We start from the raw sequence: 21,385 nt of genomic DNA, 5'->3' as shown, positions 1-21,385 counted from the left end.
GTGGAAATCTTCACCCTGCCCTCATGGGGGACACCTCCCTCCCCCCCCCCCCCCGCCCCAGGTCTCTTTGAACGTGGACCTGGGGATGCAGCTCTGTTGCAATCCTAAAAAGGGTTTCCTTTTGGGATTCCCTCCCCTTCTCTCTTTTTAATTCCCAGTCTGGACAGTCCCCAGGAATTTGCCAGCGGCAAAAGCTTCCCTGCTGAGGCATTCAATTTGTAGGCCATTTTTCTTCCCAGAAATCTCCATGGGGTGGGGAGGAGAGCCAAGAGACCCCCCAACAAGCTTTATTATCTTCCCCGTGGGCAAGAAAGAATGATTTCCCACTTTTATGCAAAGCAAATCTCTTTTTTCTCTTTCCCCAACCTGCCTCCACGTTAGTTGGTATTAAAGAGGAGAGAGAGAGGGAGAGAGAGGAGAGAGAGAGGAGAGAGAGAGAGAGAGAGAGAGAGAGAGAGAGAGAGAGAGAGAGAGAGAGAGAGAGAGAGAACCTCTGAATAATTTACCAAGGCCCTTCATTAAATTGGCTATATTTTTGGCAGCTTCCTCTGCGTTTTCCCCCCCCTTCTTCTTTTCTTTAGCAAGGAAGAAGACAGACCTCTGAAGGGGCTTCATTAGAAATCCCTAAGCATCAAACCCTTTTCCAGGCTGGGCTTCGATCTCTGAAATTCGAGGGGGGGGGGAAAGAAGGGGATTCCGTGTTCGAGTTCATCCCCGCCTTGTCCTCATTATCCCGGAAAAGTCCTTCTGGCTGCTGGAGAAAGAGCCGGGGGTGGGGTGGGGAGGAGAGAGAGGGGTTTTCCTAGAACGGATGAGGCAGGATAAAGCAGGAATTGATTGCGTTTGTAGGTATCAAATCTCGGCTGCACGCAGCATCCTCGTGATCATCACCTGGCACGCAGGGGCGTCAAGAGTACACAAATTTGTTGTTGCTAGATGTGCTCAAATTTTTGTAGTCCAGATGCTTCGAGGAAATGTACTGGATATTTTGGGTGCATGCACGGATTGGAGGGAGGGAAAGAAGGGAAGGAAGGAAGGAAGGAAGGAAGGAAGGAAGGAAGGAAGGAAGGAAGGAAGGAAGGAGGGGTGAATGGATGCATGGGTACATGGATGGAAAGGAAGGGAGAGAGGGAGAATAAAAGGAAGGAAGGAGGGAGGAAGGGAGGAAGGGAGGGAAGGAAGGAAGGAAGGAGGGTGGGTGGGTGACTGGATGAATGCATGGGTTCATGGGTACATAAATAGATAGAAAGGAAGGAAGGAAAGAAGGAAGGAAGGAAGGAAGGAAGGAAGGAAGGAAGGAAGGAGTGGCAGAGATAGAGATAAAGACAGACAGATGTTGTGGTTATAGGGATGGAAGGAAAGGGAGAGAGGGAGAATAGAAGGAAGGAAGGAAGGAAGGAAGAAAGAAGAAAGAAAGAAAGAAAGAAAGAAAGAAAGAAAGAAAGAAAGAAAGAAAGAAGGGAGGGAAGGAGGGAGGGTGAATAGATGGATGCATGGGTTTATGGGTACATAGATGGATAGGAAGGAAGGAAGGAAGAAGGGAGGGAAGGAGGGAGGGTGAATGGATGGATGCATGGGTATATGGATGGAAAGGGAGAGAGGGAGAATAGAAGGAAGGAAGGAAGGAAGGAAGGAAGGAAGGAAGGAAGGAAGAAAGGAAGGAATGAGGGAGGGAGGGAGGGAGGGAGGGAGGGTGAATAGATGGATGCATGGGTTTATGGGTACGTAGATGGGAAGGAAGGAAGGAGTGGCAGAGATAGAGATAAAGACAGACAGATGTTGTAGTTATAGGGATGCAAGGGAAGGGAATGGATGCATGGATTTATGGGTACATGGATGGATGGAAAGGAGGAGGGTGGATGGGTGAGTGAGTGGGCAAATTATTTATTAATAGCAATAGCACTTAGACTTATATACCGTTTCATAGTGCTTTTACAGACCTCTCTCAGCAGTTTACAGAGTCAGCCTCTCGCCACCAACAATCTGGGGTCCTCATTTTACCGACCTTGGAAAGATGGAAGGCTGAATCAACCTTGAGCTGATCAGGATCAAACTCCTGGCAGTGAGCAGAGTCACCATGCAATGCTGTATTTTCACCATTGTGCCACTATGGTCCTTCCTTCCTTCCTTCCTTCCTTCCTTCCTTCCTTCCTTCCTTCCTTCCTTCCTTCCTTCCTTCCTTCCTTCCTTCCTCCCTCCCTCCCTCCCTCCCTCCCTCGCACTTATATACCGCTTCCCAGTGCTTTACAGCGCTCTCTAAGCAGTTTACAGGGTCAGCCTATGACCCCCCCAACTGTTTGGGTCCTCGTTTTATTGGCCTCGGAAGGATGGAAGGCTGAGTCCACCATGAGCCAGTCAGGATCAAACTCCTGGCAGTGGGAAGAGCCAGCCTGCAATACTCCATCCTGACCACTGCGCCACCACGGCTCTGCTGTTATTAATATTAATTCGTTATTAATATTAACCAGTGCAGCAATAACAGTGGCACCGGCATTATACGTTGGATAAAAAATAGAATGACAAATTAGATGGGCGTTTTCTCACTTTAGCCACCCTAAGAGGACTTCCAACGCAGGCCGGCTTGAGGAATTCTGGGAGCCGAAGTCCACACGTCTTTAAAAAAAAGTTGGCAAAGCTAAAAAAAACACTGGATGATGAGAGATACCATCCTGGTGCTCATCAGCCAAAAATAAACAGCATGCCAAAGCAAACCTCCATATCCCGAAGCAGTATACCAGACAGACCCAACAGGGGGGGGGGGGGGGGGAAGGGAATTCGGCTTCCTCTCTTTGCATTTGCAAAGCGTGAAAAGGAAGCCAAACCGATCAAAGATTTGAACTCCAGTCAGGGGCCCAAACTGGTTTAACAAGTTGAGCCAGACATGATATCTCTTGTTTGTGCCCAAGTACCTCATTCCTAAAAGTCTAGCCCCTTCCCCAATCTCTGAGCCGGGATGGGGTGGGAGGTGGGGGGAGAGAGAATGTGCTTCTTGGCTGAAAAGCAAAAGAATTAAAACAAAGAAGTTGCTTAAAATTTTGCTGGGGTGTTAAAACCACGCATTCACTTTAGGCCTTGTGCTTTGATATGGCCTCTAGCCGTGAGAGCAATAGCAGTTAGACTTATATACCGCTTCATAGGGCTTTCAGCCCTCTCTAAGCGGTTTACAGAGTCAGCATATCGCCCCCACAGTCTGGGTCCTCATTTCACCCACCTCGGAAGGATGGAAGGCTGAGTCAACCCTGAGCCGGTCAGGATCGAACTCCTTGGTGTAGGCAGAGTTAACATAGCAATAGCAATAGCAGTTAGACTTATATACCGCTTCATAGGGCTTTCAGCCCTCTCTAAGCGGTTTACAGAGTCAGCATATGGCCCCCACAGTCTGGGTCCTCATTTCACCCACCTCGGAAGGATGGAAGGCTGAATCAACCTGGAGCCGGTGAGATTTGAACTGCCGAACTGCAGATAGCAGTCAGCTGAAGTGGCCTGCAGAACTGCACCCTAACCACTGTGCCACCTCGGCTCTTGTGATGGCAAACCTATGGCACGCGTGCCAGAAGTAGCACACAGAGCCCTCTGTGTGAGCACGCGTGCCTTTCGCCAGCTGCTCTTCTGTTTTTTGGCACGCATGGAGCTGTTTTCGGGTCATTTTCAGGCTGTTTTTTTGGACCAAAAACAACTTGAAAAACAGCCAAAAAAAACCCAGGACGTTTTCCGGATTATAAACGGCTCGAAAAACGGCCTATAAACAGCACCGCAAATGACCAAATAACAGGCATGCGTGTGCCAGTCAGCTGATCTTCAGGTTTCTGGTGCTCCAACACACACACATCACACATGCACACATGTTCCAGGCTGGACACTTGCCAGAGGCTAATCAATAAAGCTATAATCTATAACAGTGTTTCTCAACCAGGGTGACTTTAAGTCCTGTGGACTTCAACTCCCGGAATTCCCCAGCCAGCTATGCTGGCTGGGGAATTCTGGGAGTTGAAGTCCACAGGACTTAAAGTCGCCAAGGTTGAGAAACACTGATCTATAACATTAGGCCTTATAAACCTGGTTTTTAACCAGTAACCGACTTTAGAACAGCACTGGGGCGATCCTCCAGTTTTTTTGTCACGCAAGGTAGCGAGCCGCTCACCCGCACACCATTGAGCCAAGGTGGCGCAGTGGTTAAATGCAGCACTGCAAGCTACTGCTAGATCAGCAGTTCAGCGGTTCAAATCCCACCGGCTCAGGGTTGACTCAGCCTTCCATCCTCCCGAGGTGGGTAAAATGAGGACCCAGATTGTTGGGGGCAATATGCTGACTCTCTGTAAACCGCTTAGAGAGGGCTGAAAGCCCTATGAAGCGGTATATAAGTCTACTGCTATATTGCTATTGCTATATTGGGTGTGTTTGTGTAGGGTGACGAAGCAAATTAAATCAGCCAGGCTGAATCCATCCGAGACACGGAAATCTGGGTTAATGATACGTTCATAGCTGAGCCAAGGTGTGATGCTGTTGGTGCGCGAAGCCGCGCTCGCAGCCTTTGTGAGGCACCCTGATGTTCAGACCACAAACCAGATCCACACAACATGGGGCAGACTGGAATCCCAATTTGGGAGAAAGGAGGAAATTGCCTTCTCTTCAAGCAAAAGCTGGCTTGTGGGCGGGGCCAAAATCAGTGGGTGGGGCCAAAGTCAAAGTGGGTGGGGCCAGAAGCAGGAGCCAGTGTGGCCAAAATCAATAACGCACTCATTATATACAGGTAATCCTTGACTTACCACCACAATCAAGCCCAAGATTTCTGTTTGTAAACAAGATAGTTTGTTAAGTGAATGTTGCCCCGTGTTATGATCCTTCTTGCCACAGTTGTTAAAGTGAATCACTGCAGTTGTTAAGTTAGTAACGTGGCTTTTAAGTAAATCTGACTGATGATCACGTGTCCCTTGTAATTGTTAGTTGTGAAGTCATGTCCGACCCATCGCAACGCCATGGACAACGTTCCTCCAGGCCTTCCTGTCCTCTACCATCCTCTGGAGTCCATTTAAGCTCACGCCGACTGCTTCAGTGACTCCATCCAGCCACTTCATTCTCCATCATCCCTTTCTTCTTTTGCCCTCCATCGTTCCCTGCATGAGGCTCTTCTCCAGGGAGTCCTTCCTTCTCATCAGGTGGCCAAAGTACTTGAGTTTCCTCTTCAGGATTTAGGACCTTCTAAAGAGCAGTCAGGGTTGATCTCCTCTAGGACTGACCGGTTGGATGGCCTTGCAGTCGAAGGGACTCAGAGCAGGCGTCTTCTTCTCCAGCACCAGAGTTCAAAGGCCTCCATTCTTTGGCGCTCAGCCTTCCTTATGGTCCAACCTTCACAGTCATACATTGCAACTGGGGAAACCAGAGCCTTGATTATACACACTTTTGTTGGCAGGGTGATGATATCGCTGCTTTTTAGGATGCTGTCTAGATTTCCACAGCTTTGCTACAAGGGGAAAAATAAAATCTCTTCCAGACGGTTCCAGTGGGAACTGGCCAATTTCCTGCAAAGAGATTTTTTTCGTCCCCTATTCTCAGCACTTCCTGTTGTGAGGTGACGTCCCCCCCCCTCATCCTCCTCCTTCCCATGAGCAAAAATGTCCTTACTTTTTCTGCTAGGCTACACTCTCTTCCTGCCCCACCAAAGGATGTCCTCCCTGCCATCTTCCCTTGGGAAAGCGGGACAGGAAGCGGCTGGAATAGATGACGGCGGTGTTTCTCGACTTTGGAAATAGCAATAGCAGTTAGACTTATATACCACTTCATAGGGCTTTCAGGCCTCTCTAAGCGGTTTACAGAGTCAGCATATCGCCCCCAACAACAATCCGGGTCCTCATTTCACCCACCTCGGAAGGATGGAAGGCTGAGTCAACCTTGAGCCGGTGAGATTTGAACCGCCGAACTGCAGATAACAGTCAGCTGATGTGGCCTGCAGTACTGCACCCTAACCACTGCGCCACCTCAGCTCTTCCCAAAGAAATTCCAAAGGTGCTTTTTTTTCCAGGATGCCACTGGACCTGAAGACATTTCACTTCTCATCCAAGAAGCTTCTTCAGCTCTGACAGGATGGTGGAGGATGGAAGGATTTCTATCCCTTGCAGACAGCTGGTCATTTGCATCCTTTGAGAGGGTCCTTGAAGTACTTTATCTGTATCCTCAGGGCAGTGGTGGGATTCAAATAATTTACCAACCAGTTCTCTGCCCTAATGACCAGCTGGGTAGACGGGATATTTTGGGTGCCTGCACGGATTGGAGGGAGGGAAAGAAGGGAAGGAAGGAAGGAAGGAAGGAAGGAAGGAAGGAAGGAAGGAAGGAAATAAGGAAGGAAGGGTGAATGGATGCATGGGTACGTGGATGGAAAGGAAGGGAGAGAGGGAGAATAAAAGGAAGGAAGGAAGGAGGGAGGGAGGGAAGGAAGGAGGGTGGGTGGGTGGGTGACTGGATGGATGCATGGGTTCATGGATACATAGATGGGAAGGAAGGAAGGAAGGAAGGAAGGAAGGAAGGAAGGAAGGAAGGAGTGGCAGAGATAGAGATAAAGACAGACAGATGTTGTGGTTATAGGGATGGAAGGGAAGGGAGAGAGGGAGAATAGAAGGAAGGAAGGAAGGAAGGAAGGAAGGAAGGAAGGAAGGAAGGAAGGAAGGAAGGAAGGATCTGGACTACAAAAATTTGATGGTGGTCATGTGATCATGTGGGCGTGGCCAAGTCAATGTCACTCAGGTCAATGGGCCTTAGTTGTTACAATGGTAATAAGGGTTAACCGGAGAGGCCGTTTCTGTAAGCAGGGCAATCAAGATTAGGCTAGAAACAACACCAGAATGTTTCCTTCCTGCCTTCCTTACAGGATTAGCCCTGTAAAGTGGAAAAAAAACAAAAGGAGATTTCTTCCAACAACCGGTTCTCCGAACTGCTTAGAAAGTTACCAACCGGTTCTCCCGAATAGGTGCGAACCGGCTGAATCCCACCACTGCCTCTGGGTCACTTGAGCGGTACTCCTGGTTCCTGTACTCTGCAATTTTTTCCTCTGAAAATCCAGTCCTACTCCTACGCCATTCCAAGGGCGCTGATCCCAAATTGTATGGCTAAAAGTCTGTAGAGATTCTCAGTCATCCAGGTCATGGCCAGGACTGAAGAAGTGTCTTGGATGAGAAGTGAAATGTCTTCAAAATAAAAGAAAAAAAGCAAGAAAGTCCTTGAAAAAGCACCTTTTGGGACAACCTGAATGACTGAGAATCTCTCTACAGACTTTCAACTTTGGAAACTGTTTAAGATGTGTGGACTTCAACTCCCAGATTTCTGATAGAATCAAGATAGAATCTAGATCAGTGTTTCTCAACCTTGGCCACTTGAAGATGTCCGGACTTCAACTCCCAGAATTCTCCAGCCAGCGAATGCTGGCTGGGGAATTCTGGGAGTTGAAGTCCGGACATCTTCAAGTGGCCAAGGTTGAGAAACACTGATCTAGATCATGTGAAGTGTTAATATCACTTTATAAGGCCTTGGTAAGGCCACACTTGCATTCAGTTTTGGTCGCCACGATGTAAAAAAGATGCGGAGACTCTAGAAAGAGGGCAGAGAAGAGCAACAAAGAGGATTTACAACAGTTCATTTAGTCACCATTCAAAGTTGCAACAGCACCCCCCAAAAAATGACAATTTTTCACACTTAACAACCCTTGCAGCCTTCCTAGGATCACGGGATCAACATTCAGATCCTTGACGACTGACTCATACTTACGACGGTCACAGCATCATGGGGCCATGCGATCCCCTTTTGCGACCTTCTGACAAGCAAAGTCAGTGGGGAAACCAGGATTCACCCTAGCAGCCGTGTTACTAACATAACCCCGGCAGTGATTCACTTAACAAGCACAGCAAAAGAGGTCATAAAATTGTGCAAAACTCACTTAACAAATTGTCTCTCTTGGCAACAGAAATGTTGAGCTCAATTGTGGTGGTAAATCAATTATCTGTACTGTACTTCCATCTAACTAGACTAGATACTTTTGACTAATGGATCTTTCCCAGGGATTAAGAATAGAATGGAATAGGGATAGGATAGGATAGAAAACAGAGGATGGAATGGGGAACGGAATGCAGAGTTAGAATAGGCTAGGATAAGAGATAAGGGATAGGACAGAATAAATAGGATAGGGTGGGATAAGGGATAAGGGATAGGATAGAATAAATAGGATAGGATGGGATAAGGGATAAGGGATAAGCAATAGGATAGAATATATAGGGTAGGATGGGGTAAGCGGTAAGGAATAGGATAGAATAAATAGGATAGGATGGGATAAGGAATAGGATAGAATAAATAGGATAGGATGGAATAAGGAATAGGATAGAATAAATAGGATAGGATGGAATAAGGAATAGGATAGAATAAATAGGATAGGATGGAATAAGGAATAGGATAGAATAAATAGGATAGGATGGAATAAGGAATAGGATAGAATAAATAGGATAGGATGGGATAAGGGATAAGGAATAGGATAGAATATATAGGATAGGATGGGATAAGGCATAAGGAATAGGATAGAATAAATAGGATAGGATGGGATAAGAGATAAGGAATAGGATAGAATAAATAGGATAGGATGGGATAAGGGATAAGGAATAGGATAGAATAAATAGGATAGGATGGGATAAGGGATAAGGAATAGGATAGAATAAATAGGATAGGATATAGGATAGGAGAGGAGAGGATAAAGGATAAGGGAAAGAATAGAATAGAAAATAAAGGAATAAAATAAAGAATGAATAGAATAGAATTACAGAATAGAATCGGGAATAAAGAATGAATAGAATAGAATAGAGTTAGAATAACAAAATAGAACAGGAATCTTTATTGGCTAACTGTGGGTGCATAAGATCTCATGAGATACAACACTGATAGGTCATAGGATACTAAATAAGCAATCAACAGAAATCATACTAGGATACTAAATAAAACAATATAAATCGTAAGATACAAGCAACAATGTTATAGCCATGAGATAAGGAGATAGATATTAAGAAAGATGGGAAGGATAATAATAATATATCCCTACAGTGTTGTGGGAAGTAGTTGTTTAGCAGAGTTATGGCAGAGAGTAAAAGATATACAGTAATAGTAATATAAACACGGTTTCGATTGTGGTCGTAAGTCGAGGACTACCTGCCTCTATTTCTAGCCTTAAACGTCTGTTCTGCCCAGCTCTCAGTCACACTGGGCAGCTCACAACAATCATAAAAAAACATGTTTTTGCATGTATTACAGGTAGTAATTACAACCTCAATTGAGCCCAAAATTTCTGTTGCCAAGTGAGACTGTTGTTAAGTGAATCACTGCGGTTGTTAATTAGTAACACGGTTGTTAAGTGAACCTGGCTTCCCCATTGCTTGTCAGATGTTTGGAAAAGCAGATCGCATTTAGCGACTATTCAAAGTAACAACGGCAAAAGCGGGAAAAGTGATTAAGGACTGTTTTTCACACCACCTTCCCGTGGTCACGTGATCAAAATTCAGACGCTGGGCAACCGGTTCCTATTTACGACGGTGGCTGCGTCACGCAAATCCCCTTTCACGACCTTCTGGCAAGCAAAGTCCGTGGGGGAAGCCAAACTCACTTAACAACCATGCTTCCTAATTTACCAACTGCACTGATTCACTGAACAATTGTGGTCGTAAAACGGGGCAAAACTCACTTAACAAATGCCTTCGCTTAACGACATAAATGTTGGGCTCCACTGCTTAGCCATGCTTTACAATGGATACAAAGTGAGGTGCACTCTCTTTATTTCTTACATTTTCCCTGCCTGCTTGCTTGGAGGGAGAGGGGGGGGCAGGGGGAAATCAAGGTGGCATCCATGACTTCACTGCCAACCCCCAGTGACGTCACCCAGCAGGCTCGGAGACCCCGATCGCTGCTCTCCCTTCCTTTTCGCGTCTCCCTGCCATTCAAAAACCCAAATTGCACAACCCGATTGCCCCCCCCCCCGCACTTGCAAGCTGCCAGCCGCACCCAGGAGTTTGGTTGAAAAAGAAGCGGGGGGGGGGAGGGGAGGTTCGTGCAGTCACCTCCAAGCCATCGCTTTGCCCTCCCCCCCACCGAGTTGGCACCATTGCCCGGGGAAGGGAAGGAAGATCCGGCGCTTCCCCCCACTCGGTCTCTCTCCGCGATACGGGATCAACCCCGTCCATGCTTCCGTGCAAGGGGTGGGGGAGGGACAGAGTGTGTGTGTGGGGGGGGGGGGAGATATCCGTGATCGACCCCGTCCACGCATCTGTACAAGGAGTGGGGGAAGGGCAGATGGGGGGGTATCCGTGATCGACCTCGTCTACGCATCGGTGCAAGGGGTGGGGGAGGGGCAGAGTGTGGGGAGGGGGAGATATCCGGGATCAACCCCGTCCACGCATCGGTGCAAGGAGTGGGGGAGGGGCAGTGTGGGGGGGAGATATCCGGGATCGACCCCGTCTACGCATCGGTGCAAGGGGTGGGGGAGGGACAGTGTGTGTTTGTGGGGAGATATCCGTGATCGACCCTGTCCACGCATCTGTACAAGGAGTGGGGGAAGGGCAGATGGGGGGTATCCGTGATCGACCCCGTCCACGCATCGGTGCTAGGGGTGGGGGAGGGGCAGAGTGTGGGGAGGGGCAGATATCCGGGATCAACCCCGTCCACGCATCGGTCCAAGGAGTGGGGGAGGGGCAGTGTGTGGGGGAGATATCCGGGATAGACCCCGTCTACGCATCGGTGCAAGGAGTGGGGGAAGGGCAGATGGGGGGGGGAATATCCGTGATCGACCCCGTCTACGCATCGGTGCAAGGGGTGGGGGAGGGGTAGAGTGTGGGGAGGGGGAGATATCCGGGATCAACCCCGTCCACGCATCGGTGCAAGGAGTGGGGGAAGGGCAGATGGGGGGGATATCCGTGATCGACCCCGTCCATGCATCGGTGCAAGGAGTGGGGGAAGGGCAGATGGGGGGGATATCCGTGATCGACCCCGTCCACGCATCGGTGCAACGAGTGGGGGAAGGGCAGATGGGGGGGTATCCGTGATCGACCCCGTCCACGCATCGGTGCAAGGAGTGGGGGGAGGGGATATCCTGGACCGACCTAGTCCACGCATGGGTGCAAAGACTGGGGAGGAGGGAGGCAGAGTGGGGGGGGAGACTATCTGGGACAGACCCCGTCCACGCGTCGGTGCAAAGAGTGGGGGAGGGTATATTCATGACCGACCCCCTCTAAGCATCGGTGCGTCCGTGCACGGCATTGGGGGGGGGGAAGCGATATATCCGGGATCGATCCCGTCGGTGGAAAGGGTGGGGGAGGGGATATCCGGGATCGACCCCGTCCACGCATCCGTGGAGTGTGGGAGGGTAACTATGATCGACCCCGTCCACGCACTGATGCAAAATTGGCCGGGGGGTGGGGGCAGAAGGGGGGAAATTACCTGAGACCAAACCCGTACACGCGTGGGTATTTAAGAGGGGATGGGGTGATATCGATGATACTGGAGGAAGGGATAGCCGGGATCGACCCCGTACACGCATCGGTGCGTCCAGGACGGGGGGGGGGCGTAGGAGGGGGAAACGATCTGGGACCGACCGACCCCGTCCATGCGTGGGTTTCTAAGAGGAGAGGATCCGGGATCGACCGCTTCCACGCACCATTGCAGAGTGTGGGGGAGGATATCCACGATCGACTCCCATCGGTGGAAAGTGGGGGAGGCAATATCCGGGATCGACTCCCGTTCACCCACTGGTGCGAAGACTGGCGGGGTGGGTGGGAGTAGAACTATCTGAGTGAGACCGACCTCGTCCACGCGTGGGTTTCTAAGAGGGGAGCGGGGGGAGATATCCGGGATCGACCCCGTCCACGCACCGTTGCAAACAGCTGGGGAGGGGATATCCGTGATCCACCCCCCCCACACACACACTCATCGGTGCATCCGCGGAGTGCGGGGAAGTGATAGAATACCCGTGATCGACCCCCTCCACACATCCTTGCAAAGAGTGGGGGAGAGTATATCCATGATCGACCCCGTCCGCGCATCGGTGCGTCCGTGGAGGGTAGAGTGGGGGGAATGATATGATATCCGGGATGGATCCCGTCGTTGGAAAAGGTGGGGGAGGGGATACCTGGGATCGACCCCGTGCGCTGATGCAAAGAACTGGCCGTGGGGGGGGGGAGGATAGGAGGGAATATATCCGGGATCGACCCTGTCCACGCGTCGCTGCATACAGTTGTGGGGGGGAGGGTATCCATGATCGACCCCGTCGGTGGAAAGAGTGGGGGAGGAGGACATCCGGGATCGACCTCGTTTACGCACTGGTGCAAAGACTGGCGTGTGTGTGTGTGTGTGTATAGTAGAAAGGGGAAACTATCTGAGCGAGACCGACCCAATCCACGCGTGGGTTTCTAACAGGGCAGCGGAGGGGGGGGGATACGCGGGATCGAACCCCGTCCACGCACCCTTGCAAAGAGGCTTTCCTCTTTACGCGGGCGGGGCGCGAGGCCAAGCCACGCGGCGGCTCTCCAGCTCCCTCTCTCTCTCTCTCCCCCCCCTCTTTTAAATCCCCCCCACCTTTTTTTTTCTTTTGCATCCGCCTGCCGGAACGCGCACAGCCCCGGGGCGGAGGGGGAGGCGGGGCCTGGGGGGGGGGAGGCGCGTGCGAGGGGGGGAGGGAGGGAGGCGGCGTGCAAAGGGCGGGGCGGGGGGGGGCGCGCTGGGAAATGCAGCGGCGGAGCAGCAGGTGGTGCTGCCGCTCAGCCGCAGGAGCGAGCGCGGGGGTCCGCAGCCGCCATTAGACAATAGGAGCGGCGGCGGCGGCAGGAGCAGCGGGCGAGAGAAGCGCGGGCGAGGCCCGGGGAAACTGCGCCGCTTTGCCCTTCCCGTCCTTCCGGCCTTTGCAAAGAAGGGAAAAGCCCGGCCAGGCCCTCAAACCAGCAGCAGCCTCCGCAGCCGGGGCCTCCCCGCTTTTGCAATCACCGCCCGCCGCTGCTTTCTCCCGGCCGGGATTCCGTGGGAGGCGGCAGCAGCACCAACAGCACCAGCTCCGGCTCTCGGCGGGATTTAGCTCCACAAAGGCCACTCGGGTGCGAAGTCCGCCGCCTGCGCTTCCTCGGCCGCCTTTGCCCGCTCGGGGAGGGGGGGCGGCTTGCAGGCGGGTGCAGCGGCCGGCTGCCTGCCTCCGGCTCGCCTGCCCGATTGGCATGATGTTTCCGCAAAGCCGGCACTCGGTAAGAGGAGGGGGAGGAAGAGGAGGATTGGGAGGGGGGCTGCATGGCGGAGGGGGGGAGTTTGTTTGATCGGGGCCCGGGGAGGAGCGTCGTGGGAATGCGGGAGGGAGGGAGGGGGAGGTTGGGTGCAGGAGGGGGAGGGCGGTCAAATACCGCCGGGTGCCTTGAGGATCGGGGACCCTCGGGGTGGGGTGGGGGGAATCTCGGATGGTAAGCCACGGACCATCGTGGGAAGGAAAAAAAACACGAGTGGGGGGAGAAAAGGGGGGCAGAGGGAAAAAAGGCGGAGGGGGCAGGGGAGCATGGGCATCGGGGTGGCCAGAGTTCGGAGAGCCCCCTCCAATATTAAGCCTGGGTGGGGGGCATATATTGGAGATTGCAAGCCGTGATTCACTCCCCCCCCCACCTCCCACTCCATAGTTTTGCAAAGGAGCCTTTGGCATATAAAGGAAGGGGAAATGCAAGAGGGAGGGGGGGCGCTGGGGAAGAGGGAAAAGAGGATTGGGGGAACCAGGTGCGGGAGGTGCAGCCAGAAGGGAGAGGGTTTCTGGGGAAGGGGGTTCCTTTTGCAAGAGATATTTCCCCCCCCCCTTCCTAAAAACAAACACAAAATTCTTAATGGGTGGGTGGGTGGGGGAGGGAAAGCCAAGAATTGGGGCATAGAAGGAAGGGGCTGGTGAGAGAGAGAGAAGGGGGCTGGAATGGGCACCCCAGTGATGCCCCCCCCTCCAGGGGGGGATAGGCCTGGATGGAAGGGGGACTCCAAGAAAAGTGCATGAAGCCCCAGTGGTGGCAGGATGAGTGGAGAAGATGAGTGTGGGTCAAGAAACTAGTCCTCATTGAGGAGGGGAGTTCCAGTTGGGGGTGAGAAGGTGGGCTTGGGAGCGCCCGCGGAAAGTCCGTGAATAATAGGGGGGGGTCAGATGGGTTTGAGAATAGGAAAAGTGGAATTGGGTTAGAAGAAATGACGGGATTTGCAAAATAGGGGGGGAACCGGAAGGGGCTATATAAATAAATTAAACTCAGTTTCTCCCCCCCATTCCCCTACTTTGCACTCTTATATCTATGGGTTGAAAAATAGATGAAAGGAAAACAGGATCTCCCCCTTACAATGAAACCCCCCCCCCCCAAAAAAAAAAACAGGCTGCCTTGCCCTCTGCTTGGTGGGAAATAAGCCTCTGCAGGAAAGGGGGGGGGGAGCCAATTTTTATAGGATGTAAAAGAATAGAATGATTTGGGGGGGGGGGGAGGTCACCGGATTTCCGATTACAGGAAAGCAGGTTTTAATTCTGCTCTTCCAAATGAGAAGGCCCAGACTTCAACCGGAAGCCAACTCTTGGTTTGTGTCCCACCCACTCAAAACTTTCCTTGTACCAAGCCCCAGGTCAACAAACATGGAAAAAGATTGCAAGTCTCCGTCTCCAGGTTGTGCTGGCTAATTTTGTGTAGAAAAACCAGGAAGGAAGGAAGAGCTGACTTGGAGACTGAAGAGATTTTTTTTTCCCCCCCCCAAAGAGATTTTGTAGACATGATTGAAGAACGCCTCAAAAATAAAAGTTTTGCAGGCACCAAAATTGATGCATTAAATAAATGAAATTAATGTATGTGTAGCATTCATAGATGTGTTTGGAATTGGCGATGTCCACATCCTATTTAGCCATAATGGGGTTTTTCCCCCTTTCCAATAACCTTGTGATTTGCACTGTGTCACAACTTAACTGTGGGTGATGTTTGGACACTCCAATTGTGACTAATTTAACAAATTTGTGTTAAAACAACCTGTGGATTACCAGGAGGCCTGAAACAGTGAATGGGGGTAGATGAGAAAAAAAATGCAAGTAGTCCTCGATTTACGACTTATCGTTTAGTGACTGTTCGAAGTTACAACAGCGCTGGAAAAAGGGACCCGTGACCATTTTTCACACTTACGACCGTTGCAGCATCCCCATAGTCACATCATTTTACCTTTGGATGTTTGGCAAAGGGTTCGTATTTATGACGGTGGCATCTCGTGATCTCCTTTTGCGACCTTCCGACAAGCAAAGTCAATGGAAATGCCGATTCACTTAACGTTAAGTTGTGTTACTAACTTAACAACTGTCATGATTTTCACTTAAATGCGACAAGGAAAGTCGTAAAATGGGACAAATCTCACTTGAGAGATTTCTCACTTAAGAACATAAACATTGGGCTCAATTGTGGTCGTAAATCGAGGACTAGATGTAATACTGGTGTTCACCACCCAAAACAGGAGACGCACCGATGCCCCCCCCCAAACCACTAATTGTTGCAATTGCTAAAGGCAGATGGAATAGCTGGATTGCTGAAATCTGATGCTTCCTTTAAAACATCCGTTTGCAGCTGTCCAGATATAAAACTAATGTATCCAGGTGGACCTGTGTTATATCAAAACAAATCAAATTACAGTGTAGTTCTTAATTTAAGAACACAATTGAAGCCAAAATACCTGTTGCTAAGCATGGCCGTTGTTAAGTGAGGTTTGCCCCATTTTTCAACCTTTTTTGCCGCCATTCTTAAGTGAATCATGTGGTCCTTAAGCGAATCTGGCTCGCCCCCTTTTGACTTGGCTTGTCGGAAACTGGCTGGGAAGGTCACCAATGGGGGGGTCACATGAACCCCCCTCCCACCCCTACTTGGACACGGCAACCGTCATAAATACGAATCAGTTGCCAAACTCCCAAAATGGTCATAAGGGTGAAAAGTTCCATGAGTGTAACTTTGAATGGTCACTGAAGGAATGATTGTGAGTTGGCTACCTTTAAAAGGTCCTTCAACCAAAGGTTTTCCAGCCTGAGCCATTGGCAGGGGTGAGACTTCTGTTCCACTAATCCCCCACCCAGCGTGGCCAATGGTGGAGAATTACGGGAGTTGAAGTCCACCTGTCTGGAAGTTGGGAAACGTAGTTTTCAGGATATTAAAAGGCCTCAGATATTTCCTGGCAATGTGGTGAGCGTTTTAAGTAGCCACCTGTGGATGGACAGCTGCCTGTATAATAACAACAACAATAATAATAATAATAATAATAATAAACAAATCCATCAAACTAGAAGAAGAAAAACGAAGTTTGAATGATTATGTGAACCAAAGTACAGAAAAATTACTGCAGGCTGTGAAAACGGAGAACAGCATAAAAACAACAGAAACAAAGGCAGAATATAAGGAAAAACAGCTGGATGACAGATTAAATGGATGGAAAACCAAAGCTTTGCATGGACAGCACTTGAAAAACATTGAAGGAAAATGAGATGACAACTTGACATGGACATGGCTTAAGATGGGAACTATCAAGAAAAAGACGGAAGGTTTAATATTGGCTGCTCAAGAACAAGCACTACAAATTAATGCCATGAAAGCGAAGATACAAAAATCCACTGACAACCCAAATTGCCGACTTTGCAATAACAAAGTCGAAACTGTTTCACATTTAATATGTGAATGCAGCAAAATCGCACAAACTGATTACAAAGCTAGACATGACCGAGTTGCTAAATTAATCCGCTGGTCATTATGTTAAAAAATGATTTACCCATATCCAGAAAGTCATGGCAACATAAAGTGGAAAAAGTTATCGAAAGTGAGAAAGTGAAGATCTTGTGGGACTTTCGAATACAAACGGATTGTCATTTGGAGCACAACATGCCAGATGTTACAGTTGTAGAGGGCCGAAGTGTACAGTTTATTGATATCACTGTTTCTGGAGAGGCCAGAGTCGAAGAAAAATACCTAGAAAAAAATCACAAAATATTGCGACCTGGCCATTGAAATTACACGGCTATAGATGAAGCATGTAACAGTGATACCCACTGTCATTGGGGCACTTGGCACCACATCCAGGAATTTTACAAGATACATCAACAAATTGCAGCTTCCTGCAATAACACCAGCGGAACTGCAAAAAACTGCGCTACTCGAAACATCTTATATTTTAAGAAGGTACTTGCTTGATACCTAGGATGCTGGCAGCAAACCGTATCAACCATTAGCACCAGTCACTGGTGTTTATAATGCATTTTTGAATGTTCAATTGGCTGAGTTTCATGTTTAATGAATAAAGTATATAATAATAATAATAATCATCATCATACTCAGCTGCTGTAAAAAAATCGCGCAGACTGATTATAAATTGTGGTACAATTCAGTAGCACAAATGATCCATTGGAATTTGTGCAAAAATTATAATATTAAAACAGCAACAAACTGGAACATCAGCCTGAAAAAGTCACCGAAAATCAGATGGTCAAGATCTTGTGGGTTTTCCGTATACAAACGGACAAAATACTGGCGCATAATACACCAGACATCACACTGGTTGAGAAAAATAAGGTCACAATCATAGACATCGCAATACCAGGTGATAGCAGGGTTGCCAAGAAGGAACATGAAAAAATCGCAAGATACCAGGACTTAAAAATCGAAATTCAACGACTATGGCACAAACCAGCAGTGATAATTCCAGTGGTAATTGGCACACTGGGTGCTATTCCAAAAGCACTGGAATTATATTTAAAACAGTTAAAAATTGACAAAATCACCATCAGTCAAATGCAAAAAGCCGCACTGCTTGGATCTGCACGCATATTACGAAAATACGTTACGACGTCCTAGGCCCCTGGGTGGGGCCCGACTAATAACCAATGCCAAATCCGGTGAAACAACTGGCCGCTGTGATACAATTGTATAATAATAATAATAATTGGAGCAATACCTCAAGGGCTACCTCGCTATTTGGAAATTCTAAATTTATCAGACTTGAACATTCTGATTCTACAAAAAAACACCCTACTTGGAACAGCTTATATCTTCCGACGTTACCTTAACGGTTCCTAGGTCCTTGCTTAGGACTCGAGCTGTTGAGCTACCAACCAGCCCCAAAGGCTGTGAATCTCACCAACGATTAACCACATAATATTAATAATAATTTAGCCAAGACATTCGTATGCAGTTTGGAATTGACAAATGTGCATCAATGGCAACCAAAATAGGCAAGGTCATAGAAGATGATGGAATAGAACTTGAGGATGAAGAAATTAGATAAAGGCAGTAAAACAAGAAGGCTACTTGGGGATTTTGACTTAATGCATAATAAAGTCAAGGAATTAACCTCAGCCAAGTACATTCGACGAATTCGCAAGATATTAAAGTCCAAACTGAGTGGAGGAAACATCATAAAAGCCATAAATACATGGGTTATACCTGTGATTTGATACTCTGCAGGAATAATGGACTGGACCCAGATGGAGTTGGGCAATTTGGCCAGAAAAACAAGGAAGCTTATGACAATGAATCATGCTTTGCACTCTAAAAGTGATGTTGACTGATTATATCTACCAAGACAGAGGGTTGTCGAGGACTCCTACAAGTAAAACAGACTGTGGAAGAAGAAAGACAGATCTTGAATGATTACATCCAGAAAAGTGAAGAACCAATGATTAAGGAAGTAAATAAAGGAGGCCTTTTGAAGACAACTAAGTCAAAAGCTGAATATAAGAAAGAAGTAATTGAGAGGTGAGCTGAAAATTGGAAAAGCAAAGCTATGCAAGGCCAATACTTGAAAAGTATTGAAGGCAAAGCTGACCGATAACTAACTTGGAACTGGTTAAGATCAGGAGCACTGAAAAAAGAAACAGAAGGCTTTATTTTGGCAGCTCAAGAACAAGCCTTAGCCACAAACTGCATGAAGGCAAAAGTTCAACATGTTACCACCAACAGCAAATGTCGCCTCTGTAATGAGGAAGACGAGACAGTCGACCACTTGATCCGTGGGTGCAGCAAAATTTCACAAACTGACTACCTACAACGCCATGACCGGGTTACTAAGATCATTCACTGGAAATTGTGCCAAAAGTTTGGATTTGAGTACAGCAAAAACAGGTGGGAACGTCAGGTTCAGAAGGTTTTAGAGAATGAGAAAGTCAAGATCTTGTGGGACTTCAGAATTCAGACTGACAGGCACTTGGCCCACAACACATAAAGCCCTCCATGGTAGTGGATCTGGGTACTTGAGAGACCGCCTCCTGCCGATCACCTCCACACGACCTATTAGATCTCATCGATTAGGCCTCCTCCGAGTTCCATCCGCTGGCCAATGCCGACTGGCAACCACGCGGAGGAGAGCCTTCTCGGTGGTAGCTCCGACCCAATGGAACGATCTCCCCATGGAGATTCGTACCCTCACCACCCTCCAGACCTTCCGCACAGCCCTTAGAATCTGGCTATCCCGTCAGGCCTGGGGCTAAAGATTGTAACCCGCCCGAATGGTATGAATGTTGTGTTTTAATCATGTATTGTCTTATATGTAAAAGTCTGTTTTTCCCCCTTCCTTTGGATTGTGAGCCGCCCTGAGTCCCCTCAGGGAAAAGGGAGGCATATAAATAAACCTTCTAATTCTAACACACCTGACATAACAATAGTTGAAAAGAAAAAAGTATGGTTCATTGACATTGCAGTACCTGGAGATGCACGAATTGAAGATAAACAGCAAGAAAAAAAATCACAAAGTACCGGGACTTGCAAATTGAAGTTGAGCGACTGTGGAAAAAGAAGTTGTGTGTTGTCCCGATTGTAATTGGAACCCTTGGAGCAATACCTCAAGGGCTACCTCGCTATTTGGAAATTCTAAATTTACCTGACTTGAACATTCTGATTCTACAAAAAACCACCCTACTTGGAACAGCTTATATCCTCCGACGTTACCTTAACAGTTCCTAGGTCCTTGGTTAGGACTCGAGCTGTTGAGCTACCAACCAGCCCCAAAGGCTGTGAATCTCACCAAAGATTAACCACACAATAATAATAATCAGTGATACCCATTGTCATCAGGGCACTTAGTACCATGTCCAAGATTTCACAAAACACATCAAGTTAATTGCAGCTTCCTGCAATAACACCAGAGGAACTGCAAAAAACAGCTACTTGGAACATATATTTTAAAAAGGTACTTGGTTGATACCTAGGACGCTGGCAGCAACCCATATTAACCATTAGCACCAATCAATGGTATTTGCGACAAATCTTTAAATGTTCACTTGACTGAGTTTTATGTTTAATGAATAAAAGAAATAATAATAGCCAAATTTCTGTCAGATCTGTATAGGTAGCCTTCAATTTCTGACCACAATTGGGATTAAACTTCTGTCACTAAGCAGTGCAGGCATGAAACAAGTTGCGTCCTATTGTATGAACTTTTTGCCACAATTGTTAATAGCAATAGCAATAGCAGTTAGACTTATATACCGCTTCATAGGGCTTTCAGCCCTCTCTGAGCGGTTTACAGAGTCAGCATATTGCCCCCAACAATCCGGGTTCTCATTTTACCCACCTCGGAAGGATGGAAGGCTGAGGCAACCTTGAGCCGGTGAGATTTGAACAGCTGAACTGCAGAACTGCAGTCAGCTGAAGTAGCCTGCAGTGCTGCATTTAACCACTGCGTCACCTCGGCTCTAAACAAATCATTGTGGTCATTAAGTGAATTGTGCAGTTATTAAGTGAATCCAGCTTCCTCCATGGACTTTGCTCTCTGAGAGGGTTACAAATGATCCCCCAGGGATCTGAAACCACCCTAAATACAGATCCCATAAATATACCAGGTGGCAAACCATTGGATTTTAATCACATGACCTGTTGGGACACTACAACAGAATCGTAAGTGTGAGGACCGGTGATAAGCCATTGTTGTAACAGACATTTGTGAAATAAATATTCACAAGGGGTGAGCTATTTGTACTGCCATCCAGAATCCATTGGAGTTGGGAAGGACCAATAAAATTTAGAAATAATCCAACCACTTGAGGGCAGCAAAGAGATCTTTCTGGGTCTCTTTGCTGCCATCTGGTGGTCACAAGAGATTATTGCAGCCCGGATGGATACACAATAATGTAAATGCATCGCTTTACACAACAGGTGAATGAGTTGTATTTGATTAGATGCAGTCCACCCTGCAGGTACAAATTTTCCCATTTTAGTGCTCACCCCATGTATAAATTTTATTTCTTAGAAAGAAAAGGCATGTCCCAAAATGGCTTTATTTTCTGACATTGATGAAGAGGAAGAAAAAACTCAGAAGTTGGGTTTCTTTCTCTGAACTTGCAAACAACTCCCTCCCCCCCCTCAAACTCGGAAAT

The 21,385-nt window shown here is 48.1% G+C and overlaps 1 protein-coding gene across 2 annotated transcripts in view; it reads left to right on the top strand.

Moving 5' to 3' along the window:
- Positions 1-12,738: 12,738 nt before the first annotated feature.
- Positions 12,739-21,385, top strand: part of TLE5 (TLE family member 5, transcriptional modulator) — a 31,241-nt gene continuing 22,594 nt past the window's right edge. For both annotated transcript variants that reach the window (XM_087703314.1, XM_087703313.1), the window contains exon 1: positions 12,739-13,244. In XM_087703314.1, coding sequence (XP_087559440.1) covers positions 13,218-13,244 — 27 coding nt within the window. In that variant the 5' untranslated portion in view covers positions 12,739-13,217. The remainder of the gene's footprint in view (positions 13,245-21,385) is intronic.

Source organism: Thamnophis sirtalis, unplaced genomic scaffold, assembly GCF_051295495.1.
Source record: "Thamnophis sirtalis isolate CommonGarterSnake01/CBP01778 unplaced genomic scaffold, rThaSir2_p1.2 scaffold_1, whole genome shotgun sequence".
NCBI lineage: Eukaryota > Metazoa > Chordata > Lepidosauria > Squamata > Natricidae > Thamnophis > Thamnophis sirtalis.
Note: the sequence above shows the minus strand (reverse complement) of the source record. Positions and strands in the feature narration are given on the sequence as shown.